Below are 22,251 nucleotides of genomic sequence, written 5' to 3' on the forward strand. Positions count from 1 at the left end.
CATTGCTCCTTGGGCACCTGAGTGCCTAGGCGCTGCTCAGTGGCTGCCCACTGCTCCTAATTCTAGGAAGGTTCCTAGAGGATGGGTTAAACGCAGATAAAGAATTTCCCTAAGGGATTAATAAGTATAAGAAAAAAAGAACATTGAGTGAACAGGGAGGGGTCACAGACTTCAGGTGAGGTGGCTTCATCAGTCTCACAGCCCCACAGATCCTCAACAAACACTACAGCTCACAAACAGCAACTTCCAAGTCCAATAAACAAACGGAACATCCGGGAAACGAGATCGGATTTGCAAAAGACGTGGAATTTCTCTCCTTCCGCCCTTCAAGCACGCTAGTGATGGAGGAGTAAAAGGCGACATGATTGGTTGACACAGCCAGGAGAGGAGAAATGTAAACCCATTCGTTTTGTTGCATCGGCTCCCCCTCTTTGTCTCCTTTTTTTGTTTCTCCCCTTTCCTCTCCTTCAATGACAGAAGCAGCAGCAACAGCAGGAGCCAGCCGGGCGGCGGTGTGGGGGGAAGCTCCACTCGGTGGTGCAAGTAGGATTTCCCTGCAAGTCTGCGGTAAGGATAACAACAACAACAACAACAACAACACCTAGAATAAACAGCAGGCATGCGTGTGCGCAAGGAGAGGAAAAAAACAACACACGCACACAATGCACAATGGTGTTGCCCGGGGCTGCCGCGATAGCTCTCTCAAACTAACCAGGGAGAGAGTCGCTCGTCTTGCTTGCTTGACAGCTGCAGGGCCAATGGAAATATGCACGGAGCCAGCTGCGCTAAGGCTGCAGCCAATGGAAAAATGTGAAATGCGGAGCTGCGACTGGATTCAGAGGGTAAGGTTAGGCTGGCTGCAGCAGCAGCCACACCGCCACCGCTGCTGCTGCCGCCGCTGTTTAACTTCCACCAGATACTGAGCTGTTTGTGTTTTTGGCCACTGCAGTGGCCATTTTAGGTAAGAAGAGCCCTTAAACTTGTGCGCGGCTCATCTATGTGTGGATGTGAGTGTCAGCGTGTGTCTCTCTGACTCTCTGTCTGCGGTGTCTAGACTGGTCTATGGTGATTAAACAGTGCAGGACTCCGGCATCCACACTGAATGAACTCCGGAGCTAGAAGCTTATGTGGATTAAATAGAAATTGCACTGAATCCGCCTCCTCCTCCTCCTGCTCTTTTCCTTCCTCCCTCCTCCTCCCTCTCCCCCCTCACCTCCCCATCCCTCTCTCCCCTCCCTCCCTGCCTGCTAATTTTTTATGCATTTTTCTAAACTGTCATGGCGATTTTGTGTCCTTGGAAATAAAAAGCGCCAGTGATTTTCGTGCTAACCGGAGAGATGTCTCGCCGGTGAGAGTGTGTGTCCGGTGTCCGGAGCAGGTGAGCATTTCGCTGGGGAGGCTTTTCAGTGGGGAAACGTCCCCGAGAAGGAGTTTTAGACGCTGCCCACACGTGTAAGAAGGAGAGGGCTGTTATAATGTATTTACAACAGCGATGCAGTGACATTACAGAGCTAGCGGAGAAAGCTAGCTTTGTAGCCACGGCTGCTAACGTATGAAAGAGGACACAGTGTCTCCTTTTTCTGTGTCGGTGTGCAGTGTGTGTTTTGTGTTTGTCACAAGACGCCGTTGTGCTCGCCGGGAACTTCGTTTCCTTTCTCCCCCTCTTAGCTAGCTCTCCCAACTTGTGTGAGTCCAATGGCTGACAGCATTGAGGCTAGCTGTGTGTTAGCCCCTGCGTATGCTAGCCAAAACCTCAAAGAGGTGGAGGCTAGGACGTTAGCCTGTTAGCCCCTTGAAAAATTCGGAGCTGTGGGGACCAGGTGTGTGTCTGTCTGTCTGTCTGCCTGCCTGTGTGCGTCTGTATCTGGACAGGGGCACTGTGACCACAGACTTTAACCTGGCCAGGTGTAACACCTCTGGGCATAAGACAAAGCTGCCAAAGGCTAACTCACATCACAGTGGTGTCACTATATGATGTTTTCAAAAAATGTTAATTATGTTGAAAAAATAGTTAAAGCCAGTAAGGACCAGTAGGTTTCCTCCTTGTGTTGACTCTAGATGACAGGACCTTTTTCCTTCACATGCATGACTGTAATATAGGCATTGTCCTACACACAGGGTGTCTGCATGTCTCTGATTTCACCTTTACTATCTTAAATGTTGTTTTTCTGGCATGTCTTGGGCAATACGTGTCTGTTTCCTGAGTTTCTCTAAAGAAAAATTGAAAGCAAAATCTCAAGCACAACTGTACCAGACCAAATCATATGTAAAATTAATTTAAATACAATTAATTTAGGTTTTTATTGATTATGCTGTCCATCCACTTATATTGCAAAACTGGAATTTAAATATATTTTCATTTTTATTTTATTGCTGCACAGTTGCACAGTGGGGCTTGTTGTAAAGTCATTTCACTGGGGGTGTACTTGTACATCCACATGTGACAAATACAAATCTTGAATCTATATTTAAGTGATAATCACTCAATCTCTTGAACAATGTGCCCATGTGACTTATTTTAGGACTTTTTAAAACTTTTATCCTTTATTTAGGTTGCTGTGCAGTGTAGGCGGTTGATGCCAATATAGCACCTTTCCACTCAACTTAATGACCACTCAATGCATTTAAACCACAGTTTTACACACACACACAGACACACGTATATATACATACAGTATGCAGGGCTTATAGATGGATCAATCATCATATACATTCACACGCTATTGGCTTAGCCACCAGGAGCAGTTTGAGGCTGCCTCTTAGTTTACATTAAGTTGAAAGGTTATGATGAAATTATTAGGGATAGGCTTTAATTTTCAATTATTTGTTGTATTATGAAAAATCCATAAAAATATATTATTTTGAGGCTCATAATTCTATCTTTTTCTGCTCCTGGTCATGTATCCTGGCCACGTTCTGTAGCTTTGCCTTGTGTCTAGCTCTGAGTGTTACTGGATGTATAGTCAATGTAGGTTTACATTTCTATTTACTGTACAGTCTGTGGTGTTGTGTTGTAGAGTAAAGAGGACTACACATCATTGCCTGTGTCTCTTAAAGAGCCTCCCTAGAAATTATTGATCAATAATTCCAAAAATAAGTTGCCCTCTTTTTGTAACCAGTTATAGGTTGTAATTAATGATTAATGTAGTCAACCAATCAGAAACTCTTTGTTTAAACTAACAGGTTATTAGTCAGATCCTCCATAAGCAGCATTAACTCCCATTTATTTGAATGGGGATGCGTTTCATTTTCCTCTGATTTCATAGTGGTGGAGTTGGAATATTGCAGATCCAATTTTTAAGACTGTGCAGTTTCAGGATGACACTGCAGCATCAGGTGTCCTTCAAAGGATGGTCTTGTTGTGTTGTGTTGCCGTGTACACCGTGTGTTGGTGTATCTTGCCTCTCACATCCAACCAGACTGACATATTACCATGACTGTTGAAAGAGTTTAATATGAACATATTTCATGTTCGTCAAACATCTTACATTTTTACTGCTACTGCACTTTGACTCCATGCTGCATTGGTGAGGAGAGGGCCGGCTCTTTCCCTGCTGCTCAGTTGTTGAGACAGCTGACTGCTGAAGAGGGAGTTGACGCATCTTTATACAGTACGGTATGGCAGAAGTTATTTCATTGATTTCATTAAACAAATAGTCATCCACACAACTATGTTTGAAAAGGCAGATTTATTTCAGTGGCTATATGTAGAAGAAACCCACTGCCATCATAGAGACTGAGCAGAGTTGCATAACCATGTGACCCTTCTTTATTCCGGATACCTTTACCTCTGATTGGGTAATGTGTTTTTATTAGCAATATTTGGTAGTTTATGTTCATGTGTGACATTGCTTTATAAAGTGCAAAAGTAACTTTATCTTCATTTTGTATTAAACGTACAGTAGCTTTTTAAAAATAATCTTTTATTTAGCATCTGATCTAGTATCGGTATCAGATGAAAAGAGGATGTTTCATAGAAACCATGAACAAGGATGTCAATTCATCCCCAACTTCAGAAGCCACTGCTACTAAAACTTATCAAATCTACAGTTTATATTTTTCAGCTAAGCTTCTTCTTCTATCCCAATAAAGGCAAAAGGCCAACAATATATTAATCTGTAATATGTGGAGCAAAAGCAGGTGTATTTGTCACATACAGTACAGGGTAGCATTATTGGATTTGACCTGAAAAATAACACTCTTCACCGTACAACAGAAACAAGTCATTTTTTTATGTGGACTACAGTACATCTAAAGTAGAGGGATACAATATTGTTCAACAGAAACTCAGGTTGGTGCTTTGGTTCTTTTGTCAAGCCTGTATTGATGTTTTAACATTTTTTGTGATTTTTGAAACAACATTTAACAATTGCCCTAAATTGCCTGAATTCACTGTAGTATTTTTACCCTCTTAGCATTGGTAATTAGGGCAGCAACATGCTTTTCCTTGGTCATCAGGTGATCACAGAATCCAGTTGGCAGTGAGAATTACTGTAAAGAGTTCTCAGTGTTGCTCTCACCCAGTCTGTGATGTTTCATAGCTTTTTTGAGGTAGTTTTACATCCCTATAAATTTGCTTATCATTACTTGTCTCTTAAAACATTTCTTGACTGTAAAAAGTTGGTCCAAGTGTTATTAAATGTTAAGTTGTAACAGCCGATATCTAATTTCATTCACACTTTGCTCTGTTTTGTCACAGATAAGGGGCTCTTTTAGCCGAGGAGTGTGTGCTTTCTTTTGAGCACTAGATTGTACTTAAGTGTTTCTCCCTCTCCAGAATGTTTGACGTGATTCTTGCCTTGGTAGATAAAGAGGTTTAGTGTGTTTTGATCCTGTTGTGGGGACCAGTCTGTAGAACAATTAGCAAAGTATGGTTTTCTCATTGTATCATGTCATACACAAACCACATCCATTACAACCGATGCAGTGCCTCTTTGTAGGCACATGCATTTAGTCTTGGTTGGACTCCTCCTCTTCTGTGTCACTTTACTCTGGTTGCCACCTTGCAAATTTCCTGCAGCCATAACCAAAGCACAGCTCAACTAAAATATTTTTTTGGAGTTTGTAATCCTTGTGGATACAAAATAAACAATTTTTAAACAGACTATTAAAAAAAATTTAAATGAATTCAGTCTCCACAGACACATACAGCATTCACTCCCAACAGAGCCTGAGTGACAGGTACATTGACTTAAGCGTGGAAGAGACGATGTTGCATGTCACTTGTGCACAGCTGCACACAACATAGTGTGATAGGGCGCATTCAAGTGAGCACAGAGCGAAAGTGGATCCACAGCAATGGAGCAAAATACTCTGTTAATATTGAGTAGAAATGTGTTTGCGGTTAAGTCTGTGCATGTTGCTCTCTGACATTGGCTAATATCAGTGAAAGTTGGATTGTGACTAAATTGCGTTAATCCAATATTTACACTGTGTATCACTTAAACATATGTATGTACATGCGGCATATTTCTTTGATTAGTAATATACAGAAATTAGTTGGACGAGGGGTAAAAGGCCACAGGCACAACTTCCTTTCGTCTGTGTCTGTAAGTGTTGCAAAAATAAATGTGGAAACCGCACCCTGGGAAAACTTGGATTTTTTTCTAAGACTTCTGAATGATTAATTAAGTTGGGGTAGAAAAAAGTCTCATGGGAAATACAAATATTTCATAGTTGACCCTTTTAAAATTATAGACATTTTAAAATATATATATACGTTAGCTCTAAATGGTTTATGTGTAAGTGGCAAGCGTTCTTCCAAAAATATAATTAACTTTGCAACTTAGTCATGACTTTTAATGTAGCACAATGGTCAATGTGCGTGCCAATAAGTTCAGTTTAAAGCTTTGCATGAGGGAAAACAGGAGATGCTGCCGAGGTAGGGAATTGCAGCTGAAAGTGATTAACCTGATCATTTTGAGAAAGCGGAGTGTGAGTTTGCGCCGTAACCTGGGTCAGGCTGCCTGTGATGACACTGTCCACTCCTTTGTTTGTTCCCTTGGAGCTTTGTACAGCTGAAGCAGGGATGGAGCAAGGAGGAGCGGTGTTCTATTTTAAAGATATGCTTGCTTTTTTGGTGTGCAGATCAGCAGACACAAACAAATAAGATTCTGCTTCTCAAATAAACCATCTCTTGTTGTTTCACAGGCAACAGCAACAGTTTCTCAAGTTTTTCTGCTCTCCTGTGTAATGGCAAGTGGTCGAGTGGCAAGAATAAGGTCACTGAAAAGGGAACAGCGCTCTCCACTGAGACACACGGGTCTGGCTGTTTAGTAAAGTCAGCTCCATCACCCACTTTCCGAGGTTATTAAGTAAAATAAATCCTGTAGGTTATTTATTTCCTGAAAATAAACTAGAGGATTAATTTTATTTTATAACATAACATTTCTCGAAAATGTGGGTTATCCTGTGCTTTATGTATAAATAGACCTGAATCTTGGTTATTTTCGTTCTCAATGTGAAATCTTGTTTTTTTTTTCTGACTAAAATCAATCAACTAACATTTGAGAAGCTCTCATTGAAGACTTTTTTCGAGCCCAAGTCATTTGTAGTGAACATCTTGAAGTCCAGTTACACTTGACCCAGTTACACTTGTTTGAGATTTTAGCTCTGAATTTAAAGTCAGGTTTAGAACTGCATCATTTTCATGTATTGGTGTATAGCCCTTATTTAAATTATTGTCATTTTCAATTAATCTGTTTGTTTTTTTGTCAGAAAAGGGTGAGAAATATTAATCAAGTTACCAAAACCTCAACATTTTGATATCTCCAATGTCTTGTTTTGGCCACAAACCAAATATATTCAGTTTACTGCACTAGAACAAACAAACCACAAAATATTTAAATTTAAAAACTGAAATCACTGAAACCAAATAATTGAGTTATGCACACTGACTGCTTTAAGATATAGAAAAGCTCTCATCTGATTTGATGTAAAGGAGTGCAGGGCAGGTGTGTACATTTGGGTGAAGCAGGTTTGAATCATCTCTTCTGTAAATTTTTGTACAGTTGAGGTTAAGAGGTGGTGATGTGCAGCTAAGTGAGACGGTAAAGTTAAAATGTTTTATCCTCAATTAGATCTGCGAGTGAAAAAGATCCACACTATTAAAACTAATGTTTAAAAGTTTATTTAATGCCTCTGTTGTCACTGGCTGTGGTTGAGATTCCAGAGGGACTGAACAGTAATTTCTGATATTTTCAAGTAATCCTTTTATTTTTTTTATTTACTTTATTGAACTCTGCATGTGTGTGATTATTAAACTGTGTGTTTTCAATTAAACACATTGATTAATAAAGCTCTATTATGTCCTATTATGTTTAAAAAAAAAATAAAAGTATGATAATGCTGTTCTATTTTGTTTGTCCATATGATGCAGAATTTAGAGTACAGTTCTCTCTCTTTCTCCCCTCTATGCAGTCTGCAGGTTTTTTACATTTATATTGTAATAAGAAATATAAACTGGACATGGACAGCTGATAACACAAGGATGCTGGATACTTGAGGCAGCCATGACAAAACTGCATAGTTAACTATATCTCAAGTCTAAAAAAGTACTAATGCGACATATCACCCTGCTCCAGACAATCCACACTTAAACACTCTAATGTGTTATGGATTATTATGAGCATCCAATTATGCTGCAGCCCACTCCATTAACAATATATGATGAGAATGTTTCACACCTGAAATTGACTTAAGCCACATGTGGAAGAGGCGACAACACTCGACAGCTGCACACCACTGTCTGTACTTACAACCGAAGTAGTTTACTGTTTACATATTGTGACTCAAAATACTCAACATGTCAGTCAAACCAAAGATATAGAAGTGGGTTTTTCTAAGCAATGAACTATGGCATAGTCTGTCAGGATGTCGAGCAGTTACAGGAAAGAAATTTTGAAGACCCTGGAATAAATACAATAGATTATTAGTTGAATATCAGTTCATTTCATTCAAACAGATCACTGATACTAATTCTGGGGACACACACCACAAAACATTCACAGTCATTACTGATTTTGTGACGACTGAAAGACTGGGGATCACCCATTCAATGAGGGATCACAGACTGCATGATTTGTCAAACCGACTGAACACATCACACTCACGAGAGCGATGAGAGTGACCGTTTAAAGGGTAAATAAACATGAGCGACAAAGGACGACTCGCTGTTGTTTGCACTTTTGCTGTTTTGATGTTCTTGCTACTTCCTGTCGTCTCCTGGTGCTATTTCCTGTGTCCCACATACTCTTTTTCATTGGCTGTTGTGCAAAATGTGTTTGAAGTTGGGTTGGTAATCGGTATACACTACTCACACTACTACACAGATTTCTGTGCCAACTAGCCATGCTAGTTGGCCATTTAGTGTGCCTGCATTTAGTGTGCCTGCAGCACTGGAGAGAAATTGAAACTGTACTATCCTGTTTTCATACTGGTTCGCTCTCCCACTGTGTCCATTGTTACTCCTCATTGCTCCACATGGCGCAATGTACAGGCCCGCCTCTCAGGGTGAGCTCATTTCAGCATTTTTGGGCCTCTTAGATATGGAGGTTCCTACACACCCCACAGCACTTAAATTGTCAAACATAGCGTCTTGCTTCTGTCAGCAGAGTGTGTGTTTATTGTTGTGGTGTTTCTACACTTCACTTCCCAGAGATCTGCTGTCAGTCCAACTATACATTGAGTAACCTGACAGTCAACCTGGCAATGAAGGCTTGATCTTCCAGTCAGTCCGTTGACTGACCGGTGTGCAGCAGTGTGTTTTTTTTCACTGTAATGCTCAAGGCTGCTGGACCAACAACACTATTTGCCAGCCCCCCTTTTTTAAATATGGATACAAAAAAATTATGCAGAAATAATTTGGAAATCAAGGACATTTGCATTATGGTTGGGTGCACTGTTGAAGCCTGGACACTCTAAATTGACTGTAGGTGTGAGAGTGTATGGTTGAATGGTTGTTTAACTCTATATGTGGCCCTGCGATGGACTGGCAGACTGTCCAGGGTTTACCCCTGCCTATAGCCCTATGTCAGCTGAGATGTGCACAGCAGCCCCCTGTGACCCTCCTGTGGAGGATAAAGTGGTAGAAAATGGATTGATGGATATTGTTGTGTTGCTGCCACAAAAGAACAGTAACAAGTAAAAGAAACAAAACAAAGATTGGTGTTAGACTTGATGTCTGCCCGTGAATTCACAAAAAGTTAAATTGTTCTGTTTTTTCCAGCACAGTTGTGGCCCATTATTAATCCTCTTGTATTCTACTTCCTCCAGCTCCAGTTAAATCCACAGAATACATTGTTTGTTGTTTGTCACAATTTTGAAGGTGGCAGTTGTGAGTCTGGCCCAAACTTAAGTGCAGATGCTGCAGTGATTCCGAGTAGTGGAGTGAGACAGGTGGTGGGAGTGCCCGACTGTGCCTGCTGCTGCAGAGCATTGTAACACAGATGCCATTTTATCGTCCATGTGTTAAGCAGTGGAAGGGCGATCCTGCTGAACATGTTCAAAATAGGATGAGCCCCTGCTCTTTTTGTAAAGAGAGGCTATATATAAATATCACCTGTCAGCTTCAGCTTTACGGTGCAAGACAAAGTAAAATAATTGATTAATGAATGATGGAAAATGGGAAAGTAATGTACCATCAACTGCTGTACCTTTAGGCTACAGCAGTTGATGTTGTAGTTAAAGTTATTGTTTAACTTATTAACACATTTAATATTAGTTTTATTACTCAAAATGGTTTGAACTTTAATTTAAACTCAAACATATTCCCCTCTATCAGGGAGGTTGTGTTAACACCTGTGTTTGTCTGTTTATTTGTTTACCTGCAGAATGACATAAGTAGTGCTCAATCTGTTTGCTCAAAACCTAGAGGGATCATTCAGGGTAAATTGGAGAAGTAATACAATTTTAGATCCAGGATGTTTTTTTTTTAATCACTTTCCTTAATGTTGACACATGTTGTGGGACATTCCTCAGTGTTTTAGCCTTTCTCTTCGTTTGGATCTTGATATTAGAAATCAGACATTTAGTATTTGCAGTATGTTGTTCTCAAAGTCTGTGCAGATAATCAGAGTATTTCCTGTTTCCTAGTAGTTTTCTATTTTAGGAGCCAGACAAACAATTGAAGAATTGTTTGGCTTTAGTGGTGGTCTGCACCTAAGGTTAATTTCCGAAACATATTTCATTTAATGCTTAACTGTTTATATCCAAATCTGAGTCATTTGTGCTGAGGCCAAACAAATGTGGCAAAAGTTCCATGAATGTTGGATTAAATTATGAATTGGTATAGTCATTTTGTTCCAGATTCTCAGGAGTGATTCTTTTTTGTTTATGTAATTTAAAACGGGATATCATTGTTTTGGATCATTCTTTAGACCAAAAAGGTGATTATGATATAAGCAGCATTTCATGTTACTGGATAACATTCAGTTAAGCTTCCTGTATGTTTGATATGTATTGATGGTAAAGCTTTGTAGAAAAGCATGTTCGATATAAACTTTTAGGCTTTTAGTGTTTGTACTGAAACACTTCAATATGTTTTTCGATGTGACATGGCATTGGTGGTATTTGCTTTGAAGGGAGAGGGGTGAGGGCTAATGAGAAGTTCCGGTGCTTGAGTAACTTTGTGGAATCATTTGTTTTGCTGTTGTCTGACCTGTTTCAGAAGTTGCACCATCTAGTCTTTAGATGTGTTTGGTTATGTAATAAAGTCAATGGCGTCAGCGTTGCAGAGACAGCGAGGTTGAAAGCTGGAAGAAACGTTCATTAATCCTTTTCTTCACTGCGGTAGACTCGCTCATCTGACAGTAAAATCACGCTGCAGCTGAAATATGAATATAACGTTTGGGTTGGACACTTGCCAGTGTCAGGTATAAGTAAATAAACCTAGTTAATATTAGAATCTGGGCTCTTTAAACCCCTGAGGGAGGTAAATCACAAATGTGTTTAACTTTCATTATCATATGTGTGTTTAAGCTTGATTGGTGCTTTTTACAGAATGACTCTACATGAGACATTCTGCCTTTCATGTGTAAACTCTGGTCATTATTACTATTAAATCTGTGAAAAATTTGAATGAATGGATGAATAAATAAAATATTTAATGAATAAATGCATAAAATCATTATTTTATTCAGTTATCTATTTATCTGTTTGTTTATTTATATAGTTTACTTAGACGCATATTGCAGTATTATGATTATATTGTATAATGACTTCAATATTACGATAATATTGTATCGTGTTGTCTCTGGCGATTCCCACTCTCACTGAGTTGACGCTGATGCTGTTGTTCACATGCGTGTGTGTGTGCTGTCCTGAAAGAAACTGGCTTTAGCTGCAGGTGGATTGTCCACATCCAGGCTATCCTCCTCCTTTTCTATGGTGGGTTGCACTTCAGGCTTCTGCTGCAGGTGAATTTCCATCTCCTATAGTAATAATAATGACATTATTGTTATTATTATTATTATTAATAATAATAATAATAATAATAATAATAATAATAAGATCATTATTATTATTATTAATAATAGTGATGATGATAATGATAATGATAATAATAATAATAATAATAATAATACCTTTTTGAGTCATACAGCACATTTTCAAAGACATCAAACTCAAGGAGTGTCTCAGAAAGAGTTTAACAGTCATACTACATGATAGAACTGGACAGTATATTCCAAAAATATCATGCCAGCATAAAAGAAAACATTATCTGATAACCTCAGAGATCACTCATGCCTTTACGGTCTTGTTCGGAAACTGGGGTCACGTAATGTTGTGATGTGCAGCAGACCCTGTGTGGCTTCATATTTTTCATTGAGGTCGGTCAGGATTTTTGCTTTCAGTGATGTGGTCGGACCTCTGCCTTTTCAACCAATATTGTGGTGTTCAGAAGAACAGGTTTCAGGTATAGTCTTGGAGTGGGCTGAGGGCCTCGTTTGCAGCTTCCAGGACATCCAGGTCTTGCCATGAAGGTAGTAGCTGTTCCACTTTGCGATCTGTTGCGAGAACCTTTTGAGAACTCTTGCTATCATTTTCTGTGTTGACCCCCAACATGTTTGGCAGCCTGTCACCATTGCATGCTCTGGAAGATTGAGCTCTCTCTTTGCCTCCCTCAGACTTCTCTTTCCCTCCTGCTGTGAGAGAAGTGGCCCGCAAGCTTTCTGCATATCCCCATAGCCCTGCTTGTGTGATGAGCTTCATCTTTTACAGCATATTCTCTGAAGGAGAAGAGTGGAAAAAAAAAGATGCCCATGACCTTCTCTTATCCTCAAAAAGGTTTAAAGAAACACACAGAGTCACCTGAAACTGCCCGAGAAGCTTAAATAGTAATAATGAAGGTTGTTTTCCAATTTGTGTGTGTTTATGCTTTTTGTCGAAGTGTGTCTGAAATAATTTGCCCTTAAGGAAGTAGAAAGCACAGAAATAATGTTTGTTTGTTTATGCCTGAAATATGTTAGTTCTATTTCATTTTGCATTTTTCATGTTGTTTCTGTACGGTAATACAGTTTGAATTTGTGAGCATTTTCTGACTACTTGAATTCCCCCTGACCTGCATGAGTCAATTATATCGACCGACATTGACTCATCATCTAGTAAACAAATTCCGTATTAGTGTTCAAATTAAAACCTGATTTCTTTTGAATGAATTAGTAGCAAAATAGCTGTTTGAGACTATGTAGGCCTGATAATGCTGTTTCAATTAGGTCTAATAATAATAGTTATAACAAAACAGAACAAATAAGGAATAGTGGCAGATGGGCACAGTAGTGTGGACAGAATTAACTTACCAATGGCAAGATGAAGTCTATGGCCATAACAGTGCAATCTTTTCCAGTTATTAGGCTGCACCACCTTGATAATGTCACTAGCGTTGTCTGTAGTAATGGTAACCTGATGCTCTTCACACACGTCTTGAGCTGCCAAAGCCTCCTGCATGCCCGATGCAATGTTTTCTGTGGTCCTGGGGGAAGTAAGGTGTTTGTAAGCAGCGGGTTTTAAGCTCGAAGTCATCTTCAATTAAGTGCACATTCAGGCTTAAGTCATTTCCCTTTGAACGTCACTGCGGCGTTTGTTGTAGAGCTCGGGGACGGCAATGTGAGAGAAAAGGCTCTGCTCTAGCCGATGCCCTCCGTTCAGTGTGTGGATCTTTTTCCGATCTCTCCGTGTTAACTGTATATATCGACACCGTGTCTCGTGTCAAGTCATTTGTTATTTAGTTGGTCATTTCTGTTTGATGTCTTATAGTGTGACATGACACTTGCAAATGTATCCGTAATTGTGCTTTGCTGTTGTTTAATTCTTCCTTTTTGTCGTTACTGGGCTTTCACTTGCATGTACTCTTCATACTTTTCTTGGAGCTGTCACAAGTGTTGATGTATAGATTGGTCGTGTTGCCGCGGGACGTGGTGACTTTAACTTTGCAAGTTTTACCCGGCGCTTATTTCTATTCAACGCCGCTGAATCCAATGTATCGCCATGTAACAGACATTGTGTATTTTATTAGCCACCGTCTCAGCCTCTTGTTCGGCATCCATACTGGTCACAGTGGCCTGTACGACCAGGTGGTCACATGACCATACCTGCTGCATACACCAGGATAGTCAAATATCAGTAGACTCCACACAATAGAGGAGAGGTAGTCATGTTCACAGACACACATGCACGTTTATTTAAATTCAATTGCAATTCAATTGCAAATTAGATTCAATTGCAATTCAATTGCATTGATTTTTTTGATTGCATTGATTTTTTTTTTAAGTTCAATTGCAAAAACCACAGCCTTTCATGTGATTATGAAATCGTACAGCCTTTAATCACACGGCACTAGTTGTGATTGACAAGCACACTGTTCACATATTAATATTCCAGTCATTGAGTCTTGATTTTGCTTTCTGGCTTTGTTTAATTTTCTCCCATCTGCACTGACCCATACACACTGAGGGAAACCCAGTTCTAAACACTTCTTAATGCACTGGATTTTTGTTTACACATTTGCAAATCTGTTTCCAATCACATAGACCGAGGTATAACTACAAAAATCTCCACTCACATTTGTAACAATAATGGCCTTGTATTTGTGTTTCTCTTTTTTTTAGCACATTGTAGAATAGTATATCACCTCTACTGTCTTCAGACTAACAACAGTCTCCCAGACTGAAGCCCCTTCAATGGCCGAGGCTTCGAGAGGCAGATCATTGAATCAAGTTGTTGCCGTCTATGCAACAGTTTTTAGTGTCCTTCAATACGCCACTAGATTTACTGCTGCCTCAGTGACTAAGAACAGGTGACTGTGGCTGCTCTTGGATTCCTCCAGGATGTTTTCTGAAAAAAAATATTTGAAGTTGGTTGTTTGTTTTGTGCCCATTTATGAAAATTGAAGGATTTGCACATTCATGAAAGTAACATGATTTATGTCCTTTTCCTGTTAACAGATGCAGTGAAGGGATAGAAGATGAAAATACACAAAAAGGACAAGCAGCAGGTTGGTATTGTCTCTCTCCCTTACAATCACAAACACAGACACACAAAAGTAAGTCATTTAAAGAAAAAAGACCACAAGAACATGATTTTATGTGTGTTTTCGTAACGTGTGAAGATTTATAAGCCTGTTTACTACAACAATCGTTAACGCGACACTATGGGGTTGGTGATTTTACCTTGCCATTACTTAACAAAAGCTCTTGCAGTAAAGGACGCACACATGCTTAAGAGTCTGATGGAAATTAAGTTCTCAGCAAACATAAACAGAGATGATGCCTGAATTGCTAAGAAGACGGCTTTATTCCCTACAGTCTTCCAGGCAGCTGAAAGTTCTCAAATTGTATTGCAATTATTCTCTTAGGTCCTGCTGGGACTTGATGATGACACCTGGATAGAAAATTAATATTGCGTTGAAGTGTCCTAATGCAAGAAGCTCAACCTCTTGACTGAGTGTGGATGTGCGTGTGAAATGTAGCACCATAATGCACTTTTCCTTGCATCTCAAATCCTATTTTTCTGTTTTTATGAAACTACTCCACTTTAAATCATCTTTGTGTCCTTGGGTGCTTTAGCACACACTCTTAGTTTCACAGAATGATTTTTTTTAAGATTGTAAAAATTCTTAAGAAAAGAGGTTCTCGTAAGCTATTTTTAGACATGAACCTTTTCGACATGGTGCCTGCACTGCACATACAGGAAGCAGGACAATCACTCTGTAGCAGAGTTGTTGACATTTGTGTTCTCACATGCAGCACATCTGGAATATTGCTGGAACATGCTTGGGCCTTTGTGTATGTCTGAAAGCAGCTGCAGTGCACAGTGATGACGATATAGAAATATTTTTTTCTGGGTGACCCGCTTTAGCCAGCTACAGACCTGTTTACTTGTTAAGATGCCCTTGTCTCTGTTAATACAATTCTGAGATCTTGCATGTATGGCTTTACACACGTCCACTGTGTAGGGTACTTTTGTAATTATTCATCATATCTGTGCATGATCCGAAAAATACCCAAGTAGTTTGGAGATAGTTCAGTGCCTATGTTGTGTGTAGTGAAATCTAGGTCTATCTCTTTACTGTCAGATACCCTCGTCTGTCTCACTGCTCTCAGAAGCCCTGGCTAGTTTTAGTGTGGTTTACTCACTCACCACTGTACCGTTTGATGCACTGGATGACAGGTCTACCGCTCTCAGTAACACTACTCTTGCATGTCTTCGTCCACCGCATAATTGTAGTCTATCCAGGTATGTGAAGACTTGATGACAGGAAGTTCTGTTGCTCCCTTAAGGAATTCAGAAACACTATCAAAACACTGCTGGTGCCTTAATGCCTAGTAATCCTGCACCGCCCCCAAATTTCCTCTACCCAATTTGAAAAAAACAAAAAAAACATTTATACAATCAAACTGATTTGTGAAACACTTTTTTGGGCACTTCTTTGTGTTTTCTGCCTTATGCACATTAATTTATATATAAAAGTTATTCACTGCATTTTTCATTTATAATATTCAGTCCTATGTGCTGACCTACTTGCTTATGCAGTTCCCAGTCTTTGCTTCACACTGTCATGTCCCGCTCAGAGTCAGCAGAGGGTGTGTTTATCCATGTAAAACGCCTCCATTAAGTTTTCAGGTGTCTTACAACCTTCATGCATGTATTGTTGTCGAATATTTCTGTTCGAGGTGTTTTATTCAACACTGCATTAGGATGATGGCTTGCTGTTTGTAATATTCATGAGTTAAGCTGAGCAGAGTGATGAGTCAGAGTTTTTTTCTAAGTGCAAGGTGACACAGCAGTTTGTCGGCAGAGCACGAGGCCTCTGCAGTGACGGGGTGCTACCGCTGACATTACTGCAAAACAGAATCATTGTCATTATTTGGTGCTGGTCTAGACCGTTTGGTTGGATGAGATTAACTCGCCAACAGAATGAAGATGTTTATCAGTCATAAATGGTAAATCTACAATCTGTAATAGAATGTTTGCGCTGCAGGCGCTCATAATAAATAAAAACATTTTCTTACTGAAGCAATTTAAAAGAAATATTTAAATCATTAGGGATAAGGTCACATAGAACTTTTCTTTTAAAACACAGATTTTTGGCTCAGATTTATTTTATTTTGCTTTTATCCCTCTCCTCAGCAGAGAGTTGCTCACTTCTTCAGTTTCCTGCATTCGCCACCATGCAATGCGCCAGATACAGGTGCTCCTGACTCTTACAAGGAATGACAAGCGAAACTCTGACTGGCTTAGTTGATGTTATGGCCAAAACACATGTATGAGTAATTCAGACTCTAAATACAACCCTTTTGCACCTTGCACCGAGATTTATGCATTGTGTAAATTGCAAAGAGTCGAAATGATGAGATTTTTTACTGATTTGGTGAAGGCATGTCTGATCTATTTTCCTTTTCAAATGGCAGAGTTATCTGGCAATCAGCTGCTTCACAAATGTCAGGGAAACTGATGCCAGGTGGGGACTCTCTAGAGAATCATGCTGGAAGAAGGACAGCAGAAGATAGATGTTGTCAAAATACTCTTATGGTGTTAACAGATCTATGATGGCAGTGGTTTAGGTGTTGGAATTAAAGAACATGTTGATTTTAGTGAGGTTGTTCTGGTGAGACTGCCTGTGAAAAGGCAGCCCTCCTTTCACCGACACACTACTAGCGACATAAATCATGAGTTTGAAGCTATCCATCAATCCAATAAAAAGTATGGAGATTTTTTTTTACAATATGAACCAAATGCTCTAGTTTTCTTTGAAGTGGTTGGTGAGATTTATGTAAAAATTTATCAGTATGACGATGTTGTAAAAGGGGGAAATAATGAGCGTCTTTGTCAAAGACGTTTACATGTTGCTTTATGAGATGGTAAAAATAGGAAAATTTTGTGCTGCTTAATCACGCGGATCACCATATTTAACAATGGGATTCTTAATACAAATCCAAGCAAAAACTCTTCTGGATTGTACCATAGAACATCTCTGTTTATTTTGCTCTGTCAGTGTCTGAGCCAGTTTCTGCACTGATCACTCATTTATATTCAGTTTGTGTCCCTCCTTAACAGGATTTTCACAGTTACTGACGCCCCAGTTTGATGCACTGAATCATTATCAGTGTGCTGCTTAGGTGGGTGAGTGGACCTGCTGGGTGAGTGGACCCGAGTAGACCTCCCACAACAAGGCAGATGTTAAGGAACAATGGCATCACATTAGTACTCTGCATTGAGTAAAACCTTGACTTTATTTATGCTTTGCAGAAAGTCAAGCTGTTATTGTCCAGCCACGTCTGAGACCTCTGCACCACATGGCAACATGGCACATGCACAGTTTTTGTCTGCTCTGTTCCTACAAAACTCCATGTAGTAGACCTTTAAAAACCCACATGTTGAACTATCCACTTTGACAGCAGGCAGTGGTGGAAGGGTGTTAGCCTAGCATCAGTGTTAGCCCGTCCACTAATTCCGTTCGCTGTCGTAGTGAAAGGAGGCACCATTGATGAGACTGCAGTGCTCATGGTCTATATTCGTGACAGAGAGACAGATGCTCTCCCCCCCCCCCCCTCTCTCTCTCTCTGTGGATGTGTGTGCGTACATTGCTTGTTTGTGAGGCAGCATTATTGATTCATAGGCTGCCTGCCTCAGCTGTGTTAGGTCGGCTTTACTGGGCTGGCAGAGCCTGCTACACTGCAGCACGTCACTGGAGGCTTTTTGTCAGTGTGTGTGTGTGTCTGTGTGTCACTCTGAGAGACACACAAACAGAGAATGTAAGCTCATTGAGCCGTGAAGATGCGTGTGTGTTGATGATGGTCTGTAAGGGATCAACTATGCATGTTTGTTACGCGTGTGTGTGTGTGTACTTTTGGACCACTTTTGGACCTTTACTGGCATAAACACATATGTTTTCAGGGCTAGTAGTCCTGGTGGAGACCAAAATGGTCCTAACGAGGTAAAACCTCATTGGTTCAAGTTTAGGGCTAAGATTTGAATTGGGGTTGGTTACGGTTAATGTTTGGCATTAACTGCATTAGGTTGTCCAATTCCAAAAGAGTAACTGCACAAGCTGGTGTGTGCGTGCCTGTGGTTGCTCTGTTGTTGTTGTGGAGATGACTGGAAGCGGCATTAATGTGCCTGACTTAGCTTCGTGGGTCAATTTAGTGAGTAGTTTACCTAAACTTGTCTCTTCTGAGCCCAACGCTGCTCCTTCCCTTCATTCTTTCTTTTTTAAACTTGTTTTTTTTTTTATGATCACGTAAAGTTCAAATAAGCTTTTGGAAACATGTAAAAAAAAAAAAAAAAAAAAAAAAAAAATTCTAACTCAAGGGTCCCTCATGTGAGTGAAGATGTTGTGAAATACAGTATTCACACACCGCATGGTGAAATAGGCTGAAATAAACAACATGCTGTCTTCAATCAGAGACTATATAGTGAAGAAGCCTCAATAGAGTTTTGAACTAGGAGCAAATGCATGTCCCCTTTTATGACTGTCACTTTTTTCCCCAAAAATATGTTTTGAAATTATTTATAATACTTATTATTTGTAATCTGTTAGAATGAATTTGAACATCAAACAATAATTTTTTTTAATCCAGCCCTCACTGAAAGACTCAAGTTCTTTTAAGAACATTTAACAGAGATGGGTGCCGACTGCTGTTAGTCAAGTGATCCACCATTTTTTATTTCAGCTTTTCATGTCAGGTGAAGTTTGTGGCATCATGCAAATGTGGCCTACTTGGCGGGTAGAGATTCTGTTGCGTTACTCATTCCAGTGCAAGTGGCCCAGATAACATCCATGCCCTTCGTCACACACAACACGCACTGAGTTTTAAAAGGTGTACACAATGAAACAGAAACACTGTTGATGGTAAAAAAAAATAAGCACAAAAAAATATGTTATTCAGAAAAAGAAAACAAAACAAATGTTGTCTCCCCGCTTAACCCCAGGAGGAAATGGGGTAATTTTAAGTCCAGCTGGACTTATCTTTTTGGGCCTGGTTAAAACTAGGCAAACATATGAATCTTATTTTTCCTTGCACTTAAACAGCTTCCAGGCCTTGACCCTGTGTTTTTCGCTATTCAGTTTCAACTGGCAACCCAAGGTGTGAGTATAGAATAAAACTGATTGGGGTAAGAATCCATCGCCCTGCTGGAAACCTGATAAGTAATAAGTCTCTGCTCATGCTGTGCTTCTCCTTAGGGAAAACTGTCCTCTATGGCTCAGCAGGATCCAGACTGATGTTTTCAGAGCTTCTGATCTCCAGTGGTTACACATATATGGCCAGATTAAAATCTGTTTCTCAAAAGAAAGTGAGAGGAAAACCACAGTCAAGAACATTCATGTAAAATCCTTATTTTTGGAGATTGTACTTAAAGAAAATCTGTTTTGACAAACACACTAGATCTCAATTAGCTTTAAAGAAAATTGTCTTAGTTGTTGTTTCTGTAATTTTTAAATTTATTTTAATAGTGCATCCTTGCTTAAGTGTCCTTAAGCAAGACATTAAGTCCCTGTCAGCTTCAAGGACACTCAATCTGACCCTGAACTTTGACCTCACTATGAATGGAGCTAAAGTGAAGCAGCAAAGAAGGAAGGAACATATGGGGGACTACTCCTTGTAGACCACTATTATTCTGTTCTGTTTGATTGTATCATTTATTCTTAGGGATTAACCAATAATTTCTAATTAGTCTGTTAAAATATCAATTATGGAAGATGCATCACATTTGCAACCCTTGTTGTAACCCCCTCCAAAGCAGTAAATGTAATGTATATGTATGATTTTACTTGACTTTGAAAAGCTGCATTTTGCCTCTGTTCACATCTTTGGGGACAACAGATGGAAAACTAGCCTTTGGCTATAATCGGGTGTGTTTACATTCACAATATTCATTAACATGCAATGTCCCTTCCGAATAAACTATAAATAATAAATTCAACAAATAAATAAATAAATAAAAACATTTAGAAATCAGATCAGTTTTGAAGTGTCTCTCTTTATCACAAAGAATCTGACTTTTGCCTAATAATTTAGACAAAAAACACAGATGAGTTAAAAACTCTAGTATTAACGTCGCTTGGCCGAATAAAGGAAAGCATGACAACCGGTGACTTCACAGGTGATGAAAATGGATGTTATTGCACCCTCAAATACGTCAGTGTCTTGTTGTTGAGTCTCTCATCTCATCAGAGACAGGACATAGATGGACAGGTTTCTGACATGCAGTCTAACACCAGATACAAAGAGGGAACCAATATGTCCATGAGACAGACAGACCGACAGACCGACAGTTGGGAGCTGCTGGCAATGAAGGGGTTACCATGGTGACAGTGTGTTTACGTCCGCCTCCCCGCTCCCTGCAGTTTAAGCACGGAGAGCCAGTTTCCATGGCAACGGCCGTGATACCCCCCATTCCCGAACCGTCAGACTGTTGAGTTTGCTATTTGTGCCTATGTTTGTATGTATGAGTGTGTGTGTGTGACTGAGTGATGCACTGAGTTGATTCCTCATACCTGTGCGAGAAGCGGAGTGTGTTAATGCGTCTGCATTGGCCTCACGGCACACGGCATGTCGTACCCGTTCTTACCGCATCCACGCAGCAGCTACAAAGAGACACATGCACCTGCTCCACTTCTCACATATCCTGGCTATATATCAACATGGCACATGCACAGTTTTTGTCTTATCCTTTTTACACTGACAAAAATACACACATGGTTCGTTGTGGACCAACACGCCTAGACATCACTCAATCCTTTCCACGTTGGCCTGACCCGACACGGTCGTCCCTTCACAGTGCACATGTGCATTCCTGTTCTGTGGTTTCTAAATACAGTGAGGCTCATCAGCCAGTTTTAGACCATCTATCCCTCCCTCTGCTTTGCTGTCATAGGAACCATGCAGTCATTTTTCACGACAACCTCTGTCAACCACATGTACGTGTAGGTGCATTGTGTGGAATCAATGACTTCGACATAACCGTGTTGTTGACGGGCTGCGTTTTCAAAGCTTAACCTTTTAAAAGTCCTCGTAATGCCACAGGCTCATTTTTTGGAATCACAATCCCTTCTTCTGACAAGAGCAAAAATAAACTGGTCATGAAATAAGTATGGAAACATCACATACGAACCTGTACCGCTGTGAACCAACGGAATAAGTTTATATTCAAGCAGCAGCACATTGTCTTATTGTTAATTCATGAATTTAATGTGCATTTAATAATTAAAGCTGCGGCACATTTTGTACTATTGCAGGAGGAAAGTTCACAGCTAAAATTCGATTTGTGAAGGACTAAAGCTTTGTAGAAAAGTGTGTGTTATGTGTTATAACTTAAACCTATTTTTTATATGGATTTTACATTGGTGTAGAAATAAATACCATTAATATTTGCTCAAGTAGATGATTTGGGGACTTTCCTCCTCCTTTGACTGGTATTAATGGGGTTATATTTCACCAGCTGTACCTTTTAGTGACTCACTTCATCAATTTATGTTGGTTTTTTTTAACCCCCCCCCCCCCCCCCCCCCCCCCCCCCCCCAGTTGTATACCATTGTCTTTTGTATTAATTAGACATTGACTCTGACTGCATTTTGACTCTTCTTCCTATGCTTCAATTAGTGGTGTTATGGTACACATAGTATTTGTGTTATTCTGTTTGGTAGTTTGGTTCTAGTCGCTACGCTTTGTGATTGAAACACTAACTTGAAGGCAAAGCAAGGATGACTGTTGCTTTAAAATGCACTTTAGAGGTATTTTTTGCAGCTTTCTT

General features: G+C 39.8%; 1 protein-coding gene across 8 annotated transcripts in view; it reads left to right on the top strand.

The window, feature by feature from the left end:
- Positions 1–301: 301 nt before the first annotated feature.
- chd6 (chromodomain helicase DNA binding protein 6) overlaps positions 302–22,251 on the top strand; it is a 68,662-nt gene continuing 46,712 nt past the window's right edge. For 3 of the 8 annotated variants that reach the window (XM_058632713.1, XM_058632714.1, XM_058632712.1), the window contains exons 1-2: positions 1,203–1,378; positions 14,442–14,491. In XM_058632713.1, the coding sequence (XP_058488696.1) occupies positions 14,462–14,491 (30 nt within the window). In that variant the 5' untranslated portion in view covers positions 1,203–1,378; positions 14,442–14,461. The other 5 variants (XM_058632707.1, XM_058632711.1, XM_058632708.1 and 2 more) reach the window with 4 other exon arrangements.

Source organism: Solea solea, chromosome 6 (genome assembly GCF_958295425.1).
Source record: "Solea solea chromosome 6, fSolSol10.1, whole genome shotgun sequence".
Taxonomy (NCBI): Eukaryota; Metazoa; Chordata; class Actinopteri; order Pleuronectiformes; family Soleidae; genus Solea; species Solea solea.